The sequence below is a fragment of the Carassius carassius genome, chromosome 12 (genome assembly GCF_963082965.1).
Source record: "Carassius carassius chromosome 12, fCarCar2.1, whole genome shotgun sequence".
Taxonomy (NCBI): domain Eukaryota; kingdom Metazoa; phylum Chordata; class Actinopteri; order Cypriniformes; family Cyprinidae; genus Carassius; species Carassius carassius.
Window position 1 is genome coordinate 14,109,612 of NC_081766.1, and position 18,601 is coordinate 14,128,212.

At 37.4% G+C, this 18,601-nt stretch overlaps 1 protein-coding gene, 1 long non-coding RNA gene and 1 pseudogene across 2 annotated transcripts in view; 1 reads left to right on the forward strand and 2 right to left on the reverse strand.

The window, feature by feature from the left end:
- LOC132154200 (uncharacterized) overlaps positions 1–18,601 on the reverse strand; it is an 89,977-nt gene that overhangs the window by 69,150 nt on the left and 2,226 nt on the right. The gene's annotated exons all lie outside the window — the stretch shown is intronic.
- LOC132154873 (transcription elongation factor A protein 1-like) lies at positions 3,739–7,283 on the reverse strand. The gene is made up of 10 exons (XM_059563590.1): positions 7,104–7,283; positions 6,464–6,526; positions 6,265–6,370; positions 5,619–5,718; positions 5,320–5,465; positions 4,903–4,959; positions 4,626–4,780; positions 4,393–4,539; positions 4,242–4,313; positions 3,739–4,128 (listed from the first exon to the last, which is right to left on the reverse strand). The coding sequence occupies exons 1-10, from the start codon at positions 7,176–7,178 to the stop codon at positions 4,120–4,122; spliced, it is 930 nt and encodes a 309-aa protein (XP_059419573.1). The 5' UTR covers positions 7,179–7,283; the 3' UTR covers positions 3,739–4,119.
- LOC132155337 (uncharacterized) lies at positions 7,314–17,351 on the forward strand (annotated as a pseudogene).

An 18,601-nucleotide genomic window follows, 5' to 3' on the forward strand; every position in this document is an offset into this window, starting at 1 on the left:
GACTTGGCATCTCCAATGAGAAATCATTATTATCAGAAAAAAACCCTAAAAACTGTAATTAAAGAGATAATTGTTGTAAGCGGAAATATATTCGATTAAAAAAAGGTTGAACTGTATCATGGATAAGAAATAACTATTATCATAATGAATGAAATCAAATCGAATATATCAGACAGCTTAGTACAGTTATTTTCTCTGCCTTATGTACTGCTAGAAAATATCAAGAATTTATTTACAGAAATATCATCAATCTATAAGTGTTTTTCTGTATCATAGCATTCATTTATTCTTAGCCACATTCAGAACAAGCAGCTAAGAGTTGGTTGGGCATGGCAACAATTCCTTGCATGTACTCAACCCAAAGACACTTTGAAGACTGAAAGCCTCATCTGTGTACAGTATATAGAGGTAGTATTATTTTTACTAATGACCTTGAATAAAAGAGATTAACGTGCAGGTATTATACTACAGTATCAAATGTGCTGTATTTCTAAACATGAGCTCTGAATGGGAAGGTGCAGGTTTTATTGCTAGGACCCTCAGAAGTAGATGACACCAAAGTTGGCAAGTTCAGTAAAACTGTGTGATTAGCTTTCTCTCCAATACAACTGACTAGAATTGGAGCTGCCAAGTTCTTACTATATTTTTAGTTCTGTGAATTTACTTTGTTGCCTGACTTTCATGTCACTCAAAGACAAGATCCTCACTCGGGGAAGTGCCTTGACATTCAATTTTGTGGCGTCTCTTTTTTGGCAATAGTTGATTTAAACTCTTGCCACATACAGTATGTAGACTCTGGGCCTTTGATCAATTCACGAGATGACTTGTCCTGCACTGTGACGTCTGAATTGAACGATTACACTTCATATGCCTCTAGGTTTGGAGCAAAAAACACTATTGGTTTTGTTCAATGCTGAAGTCGCACATTTAAGAAAGTGGGTCTGTTTGCCAGTTAGTCAGGTACAATTCATTAAGATTATTGATCTGAGTCCAGACATACATCTACCAACATGTATTTCATGGTGGTGCTTCTGCTTGTCTTAGGCTAACTTAATATGAAATGTGCAACTGATATGTGCAATTTGAGCTGATGGATTCACTACATAGATCAACCTCAAAAACAATCTAAGCCAATGGTTTGGAGTTATACTGCCTATAAATCTTTTTTTTTCTTTCTCTCTCTCTCTCTTTTTGTTGTTGTTCTGTAACGTATACAAAAACAAGTGTTATTTTCCAATCAGTTTACATACAAATTATTATACATTTTTTAATTAATAATATGTGAATGTTTACAGTAATCAGATTAGGTTTTTTTCTGTTTTAATGAATTGAGAAAAATAATGATTTGTGGGCATTTGGAATCTTTAAGATACAATAAAGCACAATAATTTTAAAATGTGTGATCGTTGTCAGAACTCTGGAATAGTGGATTGATATATATGTTATTTATGAGCTTTTGGGATCAAAAATAAATACTTAAACAATAGAATATTTATACAATACATACATAACATGTCCAGTTAATCAAAAATATTTATAAAAATACATTGATATGATTTGTAGGGCATGTATAATTTACATTTTTTTAAGAAAATCGCCAGTACCAAAAATGGCATTATTTGATTAATATTTGCCATTTGACATGTAAATAATGAATCCAAATGTTCAGAATAACCCCAGGGCTTTCAGTTTGGTCTTCATTTACAGCGGATCATAACTGCCTTCTCACTCTTTGCTCTGGAGAGGATGCACCTGGGAACATCACAAAAGAACCTTGTAGCAAGTGTCCTCCCCATTTAACTGTTTCTAAAGGCTAAAGTTAGTGTATATATAAAAAGCATTCATAATGTAAACATATTTTCTTATAAAAAAATGGGAGAGTTGTTCTTCTAATCTTAAACTACTATAAATGAGCAAAGATACACTGGTTTCAGGATGATACAAACCTCCTGTTTTCCATATGCACAAAAGGACATCAAGAACAACCACCAAAGGGTTGTTTGTTATTCAGATGAGACATTGCTAATGCAAGGGGCTTATTAGGACATCAAGGCGGTAGTGGATACTACAGCAAAATCATTTAAGAGAGCGATAGAAATTCAAACAGAAATAGAAATGTCATCTGACCATAAGGCAAGCTCTATCCACTTTGTATTGATTGCTGATGTCAAAAGTAACATTGACATGACTGATCTAATATGCTTGTGTATGTTTTTTTTTGTACAACACATAATCTCATTTTAAATCTGTTTTTTTTTTGGGGGGATTTGGGGCTCACAGAAAAACAAACAAACGCATGAGCTACCAAACAAAACATTACATATATATATACAGTACAGACCAAAAGTTTGGAAACATTACTATTTTTAATGTTTTTGAAAGAAGTTTCTTCTGATCATCAAGCCTGCATTTATTTGATCAAAAATACAGAAAAAACATTAATATTGTGAAATATTACTACAACTTAAAATAATGGTTTTCTATTTGAATATACTTAAAAAAAAAATTTATTCCTGTGATGCAAAGCTGAATTTTCAGCTTCATTACTCCAGCCTTCAGTGTCACATGTAACATCCAGTCTATCACATGATAATTTAGAAATCATTCTAATATTCTGATTTATTATGTGTTGGAAACAGTTCTGCTGTCTAATATATTTGATGAATAAAAGGTTAAAAAGAACTGCATTTATTAAAAAAAAAATGATAATATATATTCTAATAATATATTTTCTTTACTATCACTTTTTAGCAATTTAACAGCCTTGCTGAATAAAAGTATTGATTTTATAAAAAAAATAAAAATAAAAAATAAATTACTGACCCCAAATTACTGACCAGTAGTGTATATTGTTATTACAAGATATTTATATTTTAAAAACATAGCTTCTTTATTTATATATTTTTTACTTTTTATTCATCAAAGTATCCTAAAGAAGTATCACATGTTCTGAAAAAATATTAAGCAGCAGAACTGTTTCCAACTTTGATAATGAATCATCATATTAGAATGATTTCTAAAGGATCATGTGATAATGATCCTAAAAATTCAGCTTTGCATCACAGAAATAAATGATAATTTAAAGTATAATAAATTTAAAAACAATTATTTTAAGTTGTAATAATATTTCACAATATTACATTTTTTTCTGTATTTTTGAGCAGGCTTGATGAGCAGAAGAAACGTCTTTCAAAAACATTAAAAATAGTAATTTTTCCAAACTTTTGGTCTGTACTGTATATATATATATATAGACTCAAATATTAATTTAGATCCCTATCATCCACAAAATTTATTATAAAAATCTGCTGAAGATAATACTTGAATACTTGAAAAATGGCCTACATAACTGATGAGCATGAAAGAGTTTGAGATTTTAATTTTTTTTTTTTTAACTGAAATATATTTAACAAATAAATAAAATCTACAGTGACCTTGATCTATAAGACTATCCATTTGCTTGTAAATAAGTTAAGAGCAGCAAAAAAAAAAAAAAAATACAAAAAAAAAATAGATTTGACAAGAAAATCACCCATCTCAGATGTATAATGTGGCATTTTGTTAATATGATGTATAAAAATCACAAACACCATCAATCTTTAAAACATTTTACTCCTGGGAGTAAAAGCCATGTACACAGTAAAAATTTGCAAATCATGCATATAAATATGTACAATTCAGAGTGACAAACTTCCAAATGAACAAGGTTTAAAAAAATCTTGAGCCAAAGCAAACAAACTAAAAGCATTTAATTTTAAAATAAAATAAATGTGTCTAGGAAAATTAAATTGCTTTCACTAGCTTTCATTAGAGCAAAGCAAAACTGTCTAAATATGAATATTGTCAAACATTGTCAAAATGTTTAACTACGTATAAAAAGTGATGGTTAAAGAAAACATAAATTTGACAACATTGATCATAGTCCAAAGGCCTATGGCCTAGCTATACGTCAAGTTAAAACACAGGACATGAGTTTGGACCATTAAAACAAAACAAACAGTTGATAGGATCTACTGTGGCCTTTTTACATCAGGTGCACTATTAAATTGCTGTCCATGATACAGAAACTTGGTCCTGGAATTTAGCTACATCTCCAAACACAGAGAACAAACCCCAACTTCAGCAGAACTGTAAAAAAACAGATTGAATAGAGACAGCGTTAATTCAATTTGTCTTATTTGTGGATAATAGAAATGTATCAATGGATACGACAAAATTAAATAGCAAAAGGAAAAACCTACCTTCCACCTATTTCCACATTCAGTGCAGAAGACGAATGTTGTCATCGGTTCATCAGCACTTCGAGTCTGAACCTAAAGAAAGTTGTGTGTTTATAAAATGTATATATAAAAAAACTCTTCACTGATATTCATAAACACTTTCTAGGATTACCTGGGTGTAGGTACACTTCTTCTTTTTGCACTTGCCACAAGTGAACAGGTCAGTCTGGGTGCCCCCAGAAGTGGCCACCTGGTGGTCCCTGATGGCTTCTTTGGTCAGATTCTTACGCATCTCCTTCAGCTCATCACTTGCCATTTCCTATTGGATTTCCACAACGTCAGTATGAGAGAGAACATGTTTCTATAATTAATACACAATGTTAAAGGGAACTGGTTGTCACTAACCTCTGCTGTCATTTTTGCCATGCGGTCCGGACTCACATTCCCACACAGCACATTCCTTCTCAGGTTGGGGTTCTTTGCATCCTTAAGATTGGATATTCGGCTTCTTACGCGATTCTTGTATTTCATATCAGTATTTTTGAACTCCAAAAAGATACGTGCAAGTTGGTCAAGGAAATGCATGTGAAATTTAGTATGCTGACAACTTGTATTTTTTTTAGACTTTGCTCACATTTCAATAACAACTGCTACTTTTTTGGGATGAACTTGAAATGGATATATTCTTCAATCTGAGCTCCAAGTTCATCGCAGTCGGCACCAATTGCAATGTAATCATCTAAATGAAAAAAGACAACACTTTAACCATACATACCCCTTGCAAAAGTATACAGATCATAAATATGAACTAAACATTCAACTTTTTCAATTAGTTAAAACTTTCTTCAATTTAATATCACAGTCTAAAAATTACACAAGAAATAAATTACTAAATTGATATATAATTAAAGAGTCCAATTAAATTAGTATTAAAGTATTCCATGCATTCTGCACCATACACTTAAGTCTAAATGTACGATTTATAATTCAGAAAAATAACTAAATTAGTACCAGGTCTAAATACTAATAGCAAAACACTGCATGGTAACTTAGCAAGGAGAAAAATGTGTGTTAGGAAGATTTGCCTGCCATGACTTGCCTCCTGTTTGCAAAGCACTTGCCAGCATCTCCCTGCACTTGATACGGACCGAGTCAGATGTGCCTGGTGCTCGTGGGAAAGTGGCTATCAGCGTGTTGGGTGTTACATCAACAGACTCACTCTTACTGCTAGAATTACTGCTTGAGCTGAGAGAGAAGAAATAAAGAGAGCACAAAAAGGAACAGAAATCAGAGGATGAGAAAGTTAGATGTATAAAGCCTTATTTAATGCCTAAGATCATGAGCAATGTGATTATTTAATAAAAAAAAATCTTATGACCAATAAAATGGTCTTGGTACCTCTCCTCTATGGGCTCTGGGCTGGCCTGAGATGGTGAAACCACTGGAGATGTGCGTTCCTTCTTTTTCTCCTCAGAGTTCTTTTCCGCAGCAGGTTCATCTGGATGTCAAAACCACTCTTTAGACATTTCATCAGTGTAATACTAAAAATGATCAGAAATTGACCTATATATTGGTGTGGTGACTCAAAATCTTGTACTAAAGTAAACCTGCAGTTGCTACCACATACAGGCAATTAATGGTATTACAACAACACAAACCCCTCCAGACTTTTATTAATGTTACATAAGAAACTAAAGGAGAAGCTTGAAATTAATTATTCAATATTATACACAACGACCCAAAAAGTATTTAGACACATAAGGCCCACTCTAAAATGTGTGTACAGTGCAATAACTGGTTTAATACTTGGTACTTCTAATATAATGGAATCCATACTTAAATTGCAGCTTAAGTGTATTAAATATAAGCATGCTGATATAAGCATTTTATGACCTCTTAATAACCAAGAAACTACATATGGGCAATTCAACCAAACTGTAAAACTTGGAGGGAAAACTAATAAGAAATGCTTACAGCATTTAAAAAAATACATTAGACATAGATTCAAATGAAAAAAGATAATGTTATTGATGATTGCACCCACCAAGCAATTTCTTCCAGGACTTGATCAAGGACTTGGCCAGTGAGGTCACTTCGTCGTCTGTGCTCTGCTTGCGGATGGCATTGACCGACATCCCGATCCTCGTGGACTGTTCAGAAGAGAAGCAGTAGAAATGGCTCGTTAAAATGTGTTTGAGCACCGTAGCGTGAATGAGGAGCAATGAACAACAGAGTAAACATACCTGCAGAAGCTCCAGGGTCATGGGTATACTCTTTAGTTCCTTTAGTAAGTCCAGTGCACCAGCCTAATTATATATATATAATTATAATAAATTATTAAATTATAATAAAACCCGGCTTACTAAAACACATTTCATTATGATACATTGACAGACACAATCGACTTTATGGGAACTTAATAATACAAATTAATAATACATAAGCATATTTACAGAAACGTCAACAGAAGTTACTATGTAGCATAACACCTAACTATCCTCACTTTTACTGCCACGACATGGGTAAAACGTTGCTTTACTAAAATTATTAAACACACTGAACGCAAGAGTCCGTATTTTTTCTAGAATAAATCATTCGCATTATCGCCTCCCGCTGACTGACCCTGTGCATTTATCCGCGATAAAAGCTAACGTTAATGCTGCTCATTTCCCCGGTAAGCGCTGAGTTTCTTAAACAATGAACTAATCCACTATATTTCTCTCACTTAAGCATTAACCACTAAAATCAGATCTAAAAACAGATCCCCAGTTTCGCGGTGGATGATGAAATCAGTTGTTCTTCGTGTATGTAGCTGTTAGCTTGCTACGTAACTAGCCTCGTCTGATCCGAGACATGGATTTCATTCATGACAAAACACCTCACCCCGTTCTTCTTCTGTGCCATTTTATCCATCTTTTTTGCGATCCGGATGATATCTTCCTCTTCTTTCTTACTCATTATTGATGTGTAGCGGTAAATGTTTAGAACGTAGAACCACACGCGAACACACCACTCAACCGGCGGCGAGCGCAACAGGAAGGCGTTTCTACGAAAGCCCAGACATCACTAATCAAACCATTGACTAGAAGCGCCATGGCTCAATCAATCGACGACGTAAAGCGCAGGCAACACTAATCGAAGAAACTAGGGCGCACCACACTTGAAGCGTTCTGAATGAATTTCATCTAGTGTATCCTTATACCACTTGAAAATTACACACATAAGTGATTCAGATGTTATAAACAAGATGTCAAATATCTTGAGCCGTATGGTATGGAGAGATTTGGTAGTGATTTGGTAGAACTTTGCTGAAAGTACTGAGATTCCAGCAACCTCTGTTTGCAACACTAGAGTGCGCTTGTGCTCGTGCTTACTACAAACGAAGTTGGTGCTCAGTCATGTTTTAATAATCAGTTAGTGAGGATAAATAACAAAATGAGTTATTTTGGTGCGCATTTCTTGGTATATTGATGTAGCGGTGGGATATAGGTTTGTTAAGTGCCTCCAAATGTTGAAAATGAGCGGAGGCTGACACGAAAAGGCAATGGATCAGACAGTTGGATGCTGAAATACATCAGAAAAAGAGAAAAAATAAAAGCTTAAATTGTGGAAATGCCTATAACAATAGTCTGCTTGAATGTATAAAGAGTATGGTAGTGAATATTGTGGAAGACTACTGTACATAGGCCAATTTTTAAATGTAGTACTTTTTATTATTCCTTCTTTCTTTTTAAGACATGTGTATATATTAGAATATAATGCACAAGGGTAATGATGTTCTGGACTTTGGGTTGTGGCCTTTCACTGGTGTAGCTGAATATGCAGACAATTAGTTTTCCAAAATCAGCCTATAAGTTGTCATCCTGACTTCTCAGTGGGATTTCAAAGATCAAGCGTAACACTATGCTGCAAGGTTTGTCATTGCAACATCATTTATTATAAAAGACAGATAAATCGATCTATTAATCAAATTAATTATAAAGTTGGATTCAGATTTCAATAAATAAATAGGTATGGCCTTATTTCAACATATTCTTGGGTTTATGACAAGGTGAAAGAAATAATTCTAAATATAAATATGTCTTTTGCTATCGATAATGTATTGGTCCTTCTGGTTGGAACTCTGGTTGATATAAAATTAATGATGTTCTGAAATTTTTTGTAAGTTTCATATACACATCTAAAATATGAAGACAAAGTATATTATATAACTATACTCTGGCCTTATACAATGGATGTGTGAGATTCTATTTAAGACTTTTCTGTTTTTTTTATACATGTTACATTTTTATAGATTTTTTTTATGTATATAAAAATAAATATTTATTCTGTCAGTTATTAAATATACTTTGCTTTTAATGTTATTAATTTAATGGACATGAATTTGTCGCTCTTTTCCAGTGCTTATTTGTTATTAAATAAAATCCCATATCTGTTACTCAGCGTCTTGCATGCATACAAGCCTCTAATCCATAGAGATCAAGACAACCTGATTCCACATCCAGTGAATTTGTTTTGCCGTAATGAGCAACAAAATCAATAATTATTATGGCATGTTTGGATAATGACAGCAAGAATGTACCCTACACTGCTCTGAAACTCAACTGTAGAACAGAGTAATAGCTTGATCAGTGAGTGAAACTATTCTGCTCAAACTGCTTGAAATTTCCTCAGAAACACTGCAAGGCTAATCTCCACCCCATGCTGATAAAAGAAATCCTATGTAACTACCTGAAACTTGACAGGGAGCCTTGAGATTACTGAAACTGCTGAATATCAATCAACAAGCAGCAAACAATGTCTCATTATGAAAAAAGTAAATATAAAAGATTCAATATAAAATAATGAACAGATTCAGTAAGTAGAGTCAACTCTTATGCTGTACATATCAATATCTAATACTGATTCATATGATACAAGATTACCATCAACCCAGATGTAATGCACTAAGAACTGATGTTGCCCTGCTGTAAACCAATCACAGTCATAATATTCCTGCTGTCCTTCTGTATCACAGCTATGCGCCCACGGAGAGACACATGCTTTACCAGCTGAGACTTCCCTTTCCCTTATTCAGCTACAGCACAAAACCTCTACACTTCACCCCACTCTAATCCCTATTAACAGAGGCCTTAAATCTGCTTATATCTCTGCAAGAAATTAGAAACACCTTCAGCCATCTGTTGGATATCACACACACAGCAGAACAGATACTTCATGTCTCATTATGTTTAAGGGGAAACCACTAAAACAGCATTTACAAATGTAATTTGTTTAAAGTCAGAGGAGACAAATATGCAAGTACTAGCCTAAATAAACAGTTGAGATCAATTGAAAGGCTTGCAAGAGGCTGTTGCATAACTTAATCATGATGTTTTATGTTTGTATATCATTCATCACACTAACTGTTATTATGGTTATCAGTACTGTAATGTTAGAAACCTCCTAGGATATACAATTTAATTATATGTTAGTGCAAATGCTTCAATTTGTTTTTTTTTTTACATTCCTTTTAATATATGAGGACTTAAAATGATGATATTCTTGATGCTGTCTTTCTCTAAAATGCTGTTTAATCATGACCAAAGATTACACGAATCGACCCTGATGCCTGCAGTCCAAAAATAGCCTTATGCGTTGTTCATAATCTCTTCAGTTGATGGACAACAAACTCGCCAACTCAACCCTCCTGAAAATGTGAAATAAGGTAGGATGAGTGGCTTCAAATATTGGTGTTTTTATCTAAATTGTAGCATAAAAACTAGTTGCATATTCTGTATATATATTTTTTATATATTATAAAATATCTTATAATATTAAGCAAAGCAATCAGTATAAAGATGATGTTTTTATATAGCTTTTAAGACTGACCAGTTTCTATATTTTCTTTCTTTCTTTTTCAGAGTAACACATTGTAACAGATTAAACCTTCGTAATCATCGGGAAGAAGGAGGCGGGAACCGGCGGACAATCAAATAAAGACTTTAATTACAAAATAAACACAAAACACAAACAAAATCAAAACACAAACTAAAATCCAGGCCTGGTCCTCTCTCGTCCTTCACTGTCGTCGCTCCAGTTTTATATCCTTCCATCTCCTCCGTGGGACTCGAGACCGGTGGGTCGAGCAGGTGTCGCTCATCTCCAATCACTCCACCGGCCTCACTCTGTTCCCACGTCTCTCGGCCCCGCCCCACTCGTCACACACATTTTTCAGGTTTATTTATTGTTTGAATATTAACTGTTTTAATTTGTTTTATCTGTTGAGTTCATTAAATATAAGCTTTAGCATTTGTTCATCGACTTGCATTCTTATACCTGGCCATGTTAAGTAAACAATCCTGATGTTCTGAAGTGCTGAAGAGGCCATTTCACTGTTGCCTGCGAGAAGCCATTTCATTAATGACTTTAATGAAAAACCGAAAACAATACCTGGCAGACGAATGTAGCTTTTGCTGCTAATGAACTACAGATTGATTTTTCTAATGCATTTGTAGTTGTAAGAATTGCAAAGTATAAAGACATCATTAAAAAGATCATATCACATAATTTAAAGGTTTTGTTTTGCTGTCATAAACTGAAATTCCCCTTCATTTACAAAAACACTTGCTTTATGTCTGACACAAAGTGGATGTGGAAGCAATTTCAGTAAGGTAGAATCAAACGTAATGATATGCGGATAGTAAGAAGAGAACAATGTTATGGAATGCAGTGCAATTTATGTTGTTATTATGCACAAAAAAAAGTTGTTGAAAAAAGTTATATGAAAATTAAGTAACTGAAATAACTGAAAATTTATTTTGTTGTTATTTAACTGTTGGTACTTTATTACCAAAATTTATTACCATAGCCATGTTATATCTTGCAGCCCAGAATTGAGGACTGAGGACCATTTTGCTTTGCTCTGTCATTACATTTTTATCTTATTATGTATGTTTTGTGCAAGATTTTGACCTTTTTATCTTTCAAGCTTCAAAGTATACTATATCTTTGCTGATTAGTTATTCCCTCAATCCTTGATTTACTAAGCCATGATGTTTTAATTCTTACCCCCAGCTGTGAAAGTACACTGTAATCTTGTGGCATCTTGAGAAATGTCACTGTGACGAGTGGGGCGGGGCCGAGGGACATGGGAGCGAGGCCGGTGGAGTGATTGGAGATGAGCTACACCTGTTCGACCCGCCGGTCTCAAGGCCCACGGAGGAGATGGAAGGATATAAAACTGGAGCGACGACAGTGAAGGACGAGAGAGGACCAGGCCTGGGCTTTTAGTTGTGTTTTGGTTTTTATTTGCGCGCACCAGTCGTCCGTGAGGGGCTGGTGCGCTGTTTTGTGTTTATTTTTGTAATTAAAGTTTCATGTTGATTGTCCGCCGGTTCCCGCCTCCTTCTTCCGAATATGAAGGTCTTTATCGTTACAGTGGTGCCGAAGCCCGGGAGAAGGAGGGACGCGCTGCTGAAGATCCCTCGCCGCTGTGGTGAATCCGCGGTGCCAACGAGCTGGCGAGGAGTGTGCCGCCATGGACGCTCGAGGCGGTGGACTGGACCGAGTTGCCGGGGATGGGCGAGCTCTCTGCCGACCGCCCGCTATCTGGAGGGGTGGCTGCCGTCCGTGAGGGAGCGGAGGAGTCGGCGCCGTTCGCCAGGTGGCCGGAGCCTGCTGCCATCCGCCGGAACGGGGAGGAGCAGGGAACGGGGGACTCCTGCCGGCTGCCCAAAACCGGAGGAGCCGTCGCCGTCCACCGGGCGGCGGAGGAGTGTCGTGCCGTCCGCCAGGCACCGCGGAGGAGATCACCCAGCTGGTGGAGGGCTGAGCAGCGGTGCGTCTGGGAACCGGATTTTTATTTTTTTTTTTCTCCTCTCTCCCCTCTCTCGTCTCTGTCGCTCCTCCTTCCATCTCCTTTTCTCTTGCCTCGCCTGTCCTACCCCCAGGTTCCTGCAGGTCCCCGTGAGCGGTCCCCCCCGGAGGGAGGGGGGGGGGGGAGTAGAGCGCAGTCTCGGGAGTACCCCCCGGCCTGCGAGGGGCGATGGGGGTATGTGACGAGTGGGGCGGGGCCGAGGGACATGGGAGCGAGGCCGGTGGAGTGATTGGAGATGAGCTACACCTGTTCGACCCGCCGGTCTCGAGGCCCACGGAGGAGATGGAAGGATATAAAACTGGAGCGATGACAGTGAAGGACGAGAGAGGACCAGGCCTGGGCTTTTAGTTGTGTTTTGGTTTTTATTTGCGCGCACCAGTCGTCCGTGAGGGGCTGGTGCGCTGTTTTGTGTTTATTTTGCTTTATTAAAATGTTGTTTGATTGTCCGCCGGTTCCCGCCTCCTTCTTCCCGATGACTAGGAAGCCTTGTATCGTTACAGTCACATATATGACTGACCAAAGCTCATGTGAGCTGTCAAACTACAGTTTGACTTTCTGAAAAAAGTTTTATTTACTAGATACATATGAGTTTCTTTTCCGTGTATAGGTTGAAGGGCTTCCTGCCCTTATCTTGGGCTCTGGGATTGTTGTGGCAGCTGGTAATGAACCCTTCAGAACAGGAAACTACAATCTCCAAGCTCCCACTAAAGTCCAATCAAGGATTTCTGAATCTTTGCATCCAACACAAACTGAGACACATTTACGTAAGCCTAAATTATTAATATTAGTTTTTTTTAGCACTTCACTTTAATGATAAACTGATTCTATTATGATTTTTACATTTAATTGTTGATGTTTTTTCTCTTTTTTCCCTTCACCATCTTTCATCTTCTGTCTTCTAATAATATCGGATCATTCATCCATAAGAAGAAAAAAAGTTTCCAGCTGGGACTATTTCAAGATCAAGGAATTTCTCTTTATCTTCTGAGAGGTTCATTGTAGAGCAGATCAATAAGTCACTGAATGAAAACATGTATGAATCAATGGAAACTGAAGGCAGTCAGCCAATGGGATTAGATAAGTTGGAGACTTGTGACTATACGAATGGTGTGGAGCAGAGGAATTACCCCATTATGCCTACCGAAGATGACACTGAAAAATCATTCCAGGTCAATGACAACTACACTGAGTCGCATTTCCGTTAATAACCAGCAGAGTGCAGTGTGCAATTCCAAGCCACAGTTGGGTGCAAACTCATTAGATGTAACCAATGACTCAGGTAAAGGGTTGAATGGACATGACTCAGGTAAAGGGTTGAATGGACCTCACAGCCTAGATTCTAAAGAAATCAATACACTAGCTAACACTCTGTAGGATTCATCAAAGACGAAATGGAATATTATGGCAGTGATGCATCATCTGAAAAGCCTAAATCCATATATAGAAGGCCACCCACTCCAGGTTCCAGACAACGAAGAAAAGAGGCCTCAGTCGAAAACATCAAAACCATTTCAGAGACTGAAGTTCAGGAGAGTACAGTAGGTGCAAACTCATACATGGAGCGAACTGCACAGGGAGAGCCGGAGGGTAACTGTGCGGTCAGTCACAGCAGCACAAGCACTGTGTCAAAACCTGGGAAGAGTGAATCAGGAGAGGTAACGAACAAAAAGTCTGACTCCTCCTTTAGATCCTCAGGTGTTGCACAGATTCCTCAGCTACAAAACAATGGGACGATGGGCATACCAGAGACTGTGATGCCCAGATATGAATCACAGGGGATGTGTGACAATTACAATGCAAATACATAGATGTATGTGGACAACAAGCCTGGATATCACACAAAAGCTTTTCCTCAAAGTAAGCCAGGCTCAACAGACTCAGAACCACGTTCTTCAATTAATGATTGGGATGTTGATGTCACAAGGCAGTCGACAAGTTCCAACTCCCAGGATGGTGGAAAAACAAATATGCTGTCATTGTCATCTGCCTGTTCAACACCTCCCAAAAAAATAAACAACAATCCATCCATCCTCACTGATGATGAGAAACAAACTTTGGTTGAGTGCACTTCAGAAATGACTGAAAATGAAATGGTGCAAGTTGCGGATGGTTAAAACATTGTTAGTAATAAAAATAATACGCCAAAGTCCATAAAATCTAAGAAAAGTACTTCTTCTGAATCATCTGGATTTAGGAAAGAAATTAGAGGAAGTGTTCCAGGGCCTTCAAAAGACCTCCAGAGCACTTCAGATACACCAAGCCACAGAGGATCAGAGAAAAAAACTAGCTCAGCAGAAAGTGATAGACCTGAACACAAATCTGTTCGAGACAAAAATAAGAAGACAAAAACATTTGAAAGCTCTCCAAAGATTAGAAACATGAATCTCAATGCTGGGAATCAAAGTCGGTCAGATAAAGTTCTTAAGTTAAAAGATAAAACCATCAAAGACATTTCCAACAAAGTAAACAAAAATGACCATGACTCTAAGCAGCCTAAACTAAAGAAGAATATATTAGACATTCAATCGCCAGTCCATCCAGCTTCCCCAATAAAGAGGTTACCGAAACAAAGCTCAATGAATGGTGTCAGATCAAAATCCTCTAAAGAAAAACAGGAGTTGAGTAAAAGTGTGTCATTGCCTGTGCTACAATTGTCTTCGACCTGTGTAAATCAATACGTTGAAAGCTGGCTAAATAAAACTGAACCAGAATCTGTGCCGTTTGATGATGAAACAAACCATCGAGAGGTTCTATCAAGAGCAGTATTCCAGATAGGGAGTGATTCCACTGATGGTTTTAATATTAAAAGTGACCCGGAAAAAGATAGCGTAGATGTTGAAGACCCTTCTCTAGAAGATAATGCTGACAAGAGGCCAACATTTCGCCCACCTGTACAAATAAGGTGTGAGGGAGAGGCAACTGAGCCACAGAGGTCGATAGGATTTTGTAAATCGATGCCAATCATTTTCAATCATTCTGAACAGGAAGGTCTTGTAAGACTGCACAAGTCATTCGAGAACGTGGTTCCACCCGACCCTTATGAGACATCACAAAGTACAGAGGTCAGAGTTAGGTCAGGCATAAAGCCAGTTTTGCAACAGATGTGTTTGTCTGTTCAGTCCATCAAGCGGGCGTTGAGTCAGACCGACATAACACCTTTGGAAAGGGAAAAGTCCAGTAGTTTCCCAGATCTTTCCTCTCAGGTGGCCTCTGCCTCTGGCTCTCCCTCGAGAGCTCTTCTGTCTTTCTTGTCATTGATGACTCTGAGAGATGGACTTCCAGTCCTCTACAAACATGAATCACAAGCCAACAACTCTAATGTCTGCCCAGAGGCCCTGCAGGTAATGCAGTCCTTGGAAAAAATATCCAATATTAAAGATGAAGATGAGCAAAAGGACAGCTTGACCAGTCTTCAAAGTTCAACTTCATCCAAATTAAAACAAAGCTTGAGAGATTTCCAAGAGCAAAATGTCCTTGGAGATAGCCTGCCGCTGTCACCAAGATTCTCAGAGCAGGAGTTTGATGTAGAAGTGGACTTAGAAGGAGAAGCAGAAAATCGGGACAAACAGCAAAGTTTTTGTATTGAACAGTTACTGGATGAACTGAACATGCCTAAAGATATTCAGAGAGCGATTTCCTCTTGTGTTGAAGGAGATCTAAAGTATTTTAAGCAAGCAGACTCAATCAAACATGATGATGCCACCAGTTTAATCTCAGTTAAAGAAAAGGAAAATGAAGATGGGTCCTTAAGTGGTAGTTTAGAGACTGCTGACATGGAAGAGGAAATGGAGAATATTGAGAATGATGACATAACCTATGATCCAACTGAACCAGAATCTCAGGAATTATGTTTAACTCAAGCTCATTCCTCTGACTCAGAAACTACAGAAAAGGAACAGGGTAATGAAGATTCTTTTATAGCAGTGCCCATTCAATCATCTGAGTTTAATGGTAGAGATTCAAGTAAAGCAGATGTTTTAGAAACCTCTGATAACAACCAGATGAATGCAGAGAACATGGAAGTTATGTATGAAGATTCAGAATCTGAAAACAACAATGGTGAAGGAAATCATTCTCCAACATCAGAACAAAAGATGACAGATGTAGCTGTAGAGGAAGTTTCTGGGCTCTCTGATCATCAAGACAATATGTCTGAAAGCGAGGACAATGTAACGCCAGAGATTATAGAACAGCGAAACACTGATGTTGAGGAGGACACCATTCAGAACATCAGGGTAACTAAAAAACAATCTGATGCTTCAGAACCCGATGACACAAATGCCAGATGCTCATGTTTAGCATTAGAAACTGAGAGTATGCCATTTTCAGACAGAGAGGCAACTGAGCTAAATGAGGAAAATCAGTACAGTACAGTTGAGGACTGTTTCATAGAGGAAGCTGATCTTTCTGATTTTGAAGAAATGATTAGTGATGGAGGATTTGAACAAGAAAACAAGTCCATCTTATCAGAATGTATGTCCATTCACTCAGAGCCCACAGATACATCATTGCTGTATGTATCTGTGGTGATATTTCCAGATGTCAAAGATGCAGATCAACAAGAAGATGTGCGAGAGGACTCAGAAGGTGAGGATCCTGATCCACACTGCAACAGCAGCCCTCAATATGCTAGTAATGATGAAAATGGTATAACTCCTGAAGCTGAATACAAGAAAATGCAGCAAATTGAAAATGGGCTTGTGGAAGAACTCAATATTAATGAGGTGGAGCATGAGAGCTATGAAGTTACTATAGTAGACCCAGATGCTGAACCAGACTCTGATCCTGAGGCTGTAGATGAGGATGGGACAGAAATGAAGCCAAACACATGTAATTCCAAACTCTGCAAAGTCCAGACATTAAAGGAAGGTAGTCTCACTAAAAAGGACAGTTCTGCTGAAGAATGTGATGTTGAAGAGGAAGACTATGAGAGTTTGCTGGATTCTTATAATAACGTGGACGGTGTTAGACACTTGTGTACTGATACTAAAGATTCTGTGGAAGAGGAGTCATGCAGCAGTATGCAGAGTACAAGTGAGCACCAGTTTGAGAAAGCTTTGGGTATGAAACATGGCTATCATTATCTACTACATCCAACTGAGATCTCACAAGAGCTGTTAGACTTAATAAATTCAGCTTTGTTGTCCTCTACTCTGATTGTCACATTTGATTCAAATGGCAACCTCAGAATAGAGCAAGACAAATGCAAAATGATGGAGAAATGCAAAATGAGGGAGATGTTTGGAATATTCAGAATTTGGAATGCATTTTGAGAATACTATTCCCATCAACTGGTCAAAATGCACAACAACGCTGTATGCTGCTTGAAAGACTCATGTGCGCTCTTATGTAAACAAGCAAGCATGAGAAGCACATGGAGGAACATGTGAGGGATGCCTGAATGAAAGCACATTCACTCTCTGACAGCAGATGGCGCTAAACTGCAGTCCTTACTCTTGAAACACCACAAATAAACCAGCTGGTCTACTTTCTAAAACATATTTAATAATTTCAAATAGCCAATCAGATTTGTGTATTTGCTATGATGTTCATCACAGTGCCAAATACTTAAGTATTAATAGGCTATTTTAATGTGGACTACAACATGACATAGAAATTGTTTGAAAGTTTTTTGATTTTTTTATTGCAAATTTACATTTAACATTAGGGCTTCATTTTTTAACATTAGTTAATTCATTAGGTAACAAACTGCCAATTAACAATTCTTCTGAACATTCATTCATCTTAGGTATATTTAATAACACGTTGAGATAATCTAAAGTTGCAACTGTATTATTTAATGAGCTAACATGAACTAAAACTTTTATTTTTTAACAAAGCTCACTGTGAATGTTAATGGTGAACTAAAGAGATCTTATTGTAGAGTGATACCTATGGGTCTTATAGTTCTTTTGCACTTTAATCGGTGCAAAACTTTTAACTTTATATATTTTTCTGTATTGCTTTATTGTATTTAAATGTTCAGTTATTTTTGTTATAAGAAAAACGTTTTTTAACCTGTTAGACTGTTGTCACGGACAGAAGAGAGAGACAACAGGGTATGCAGGTAAGTAGAGGTTTATTGGAATTATGGAGACAGGAGATGGGATCACACAATCTTGCAGAGGAATAGTTGAGCTGAGTGGGATGTTAAGAGGATGACTTGAGGATACTTGCTGTACAGATGAAGGGTGGACACAGGAGGAACTGACAGGACACGGATGACAGATGGTGGTAGGTAAGCAGGATGATCAGACGTTCAGGTATTCAGATGATTCCAAGAGTAGTACAGAGAGTAGAGTCGGTGATTCTCTGACGAGACCAGACAGAGAGTGAAATGAAGTGTGGGCTTAAAAAGTGGTAGTGATGAGCGGGTGCAGGTGTGGTGACTTCAGTAATCTGGTGATAATGAGCGGATGGGCGGAGTCGGGTGATTGGACTCTGATGGTGTGGCAGGTGTTACTGGTGACTCCGTGACAACTGTATTATGAGCACTTTTTTTAAAACAAAATTTCAATACCGT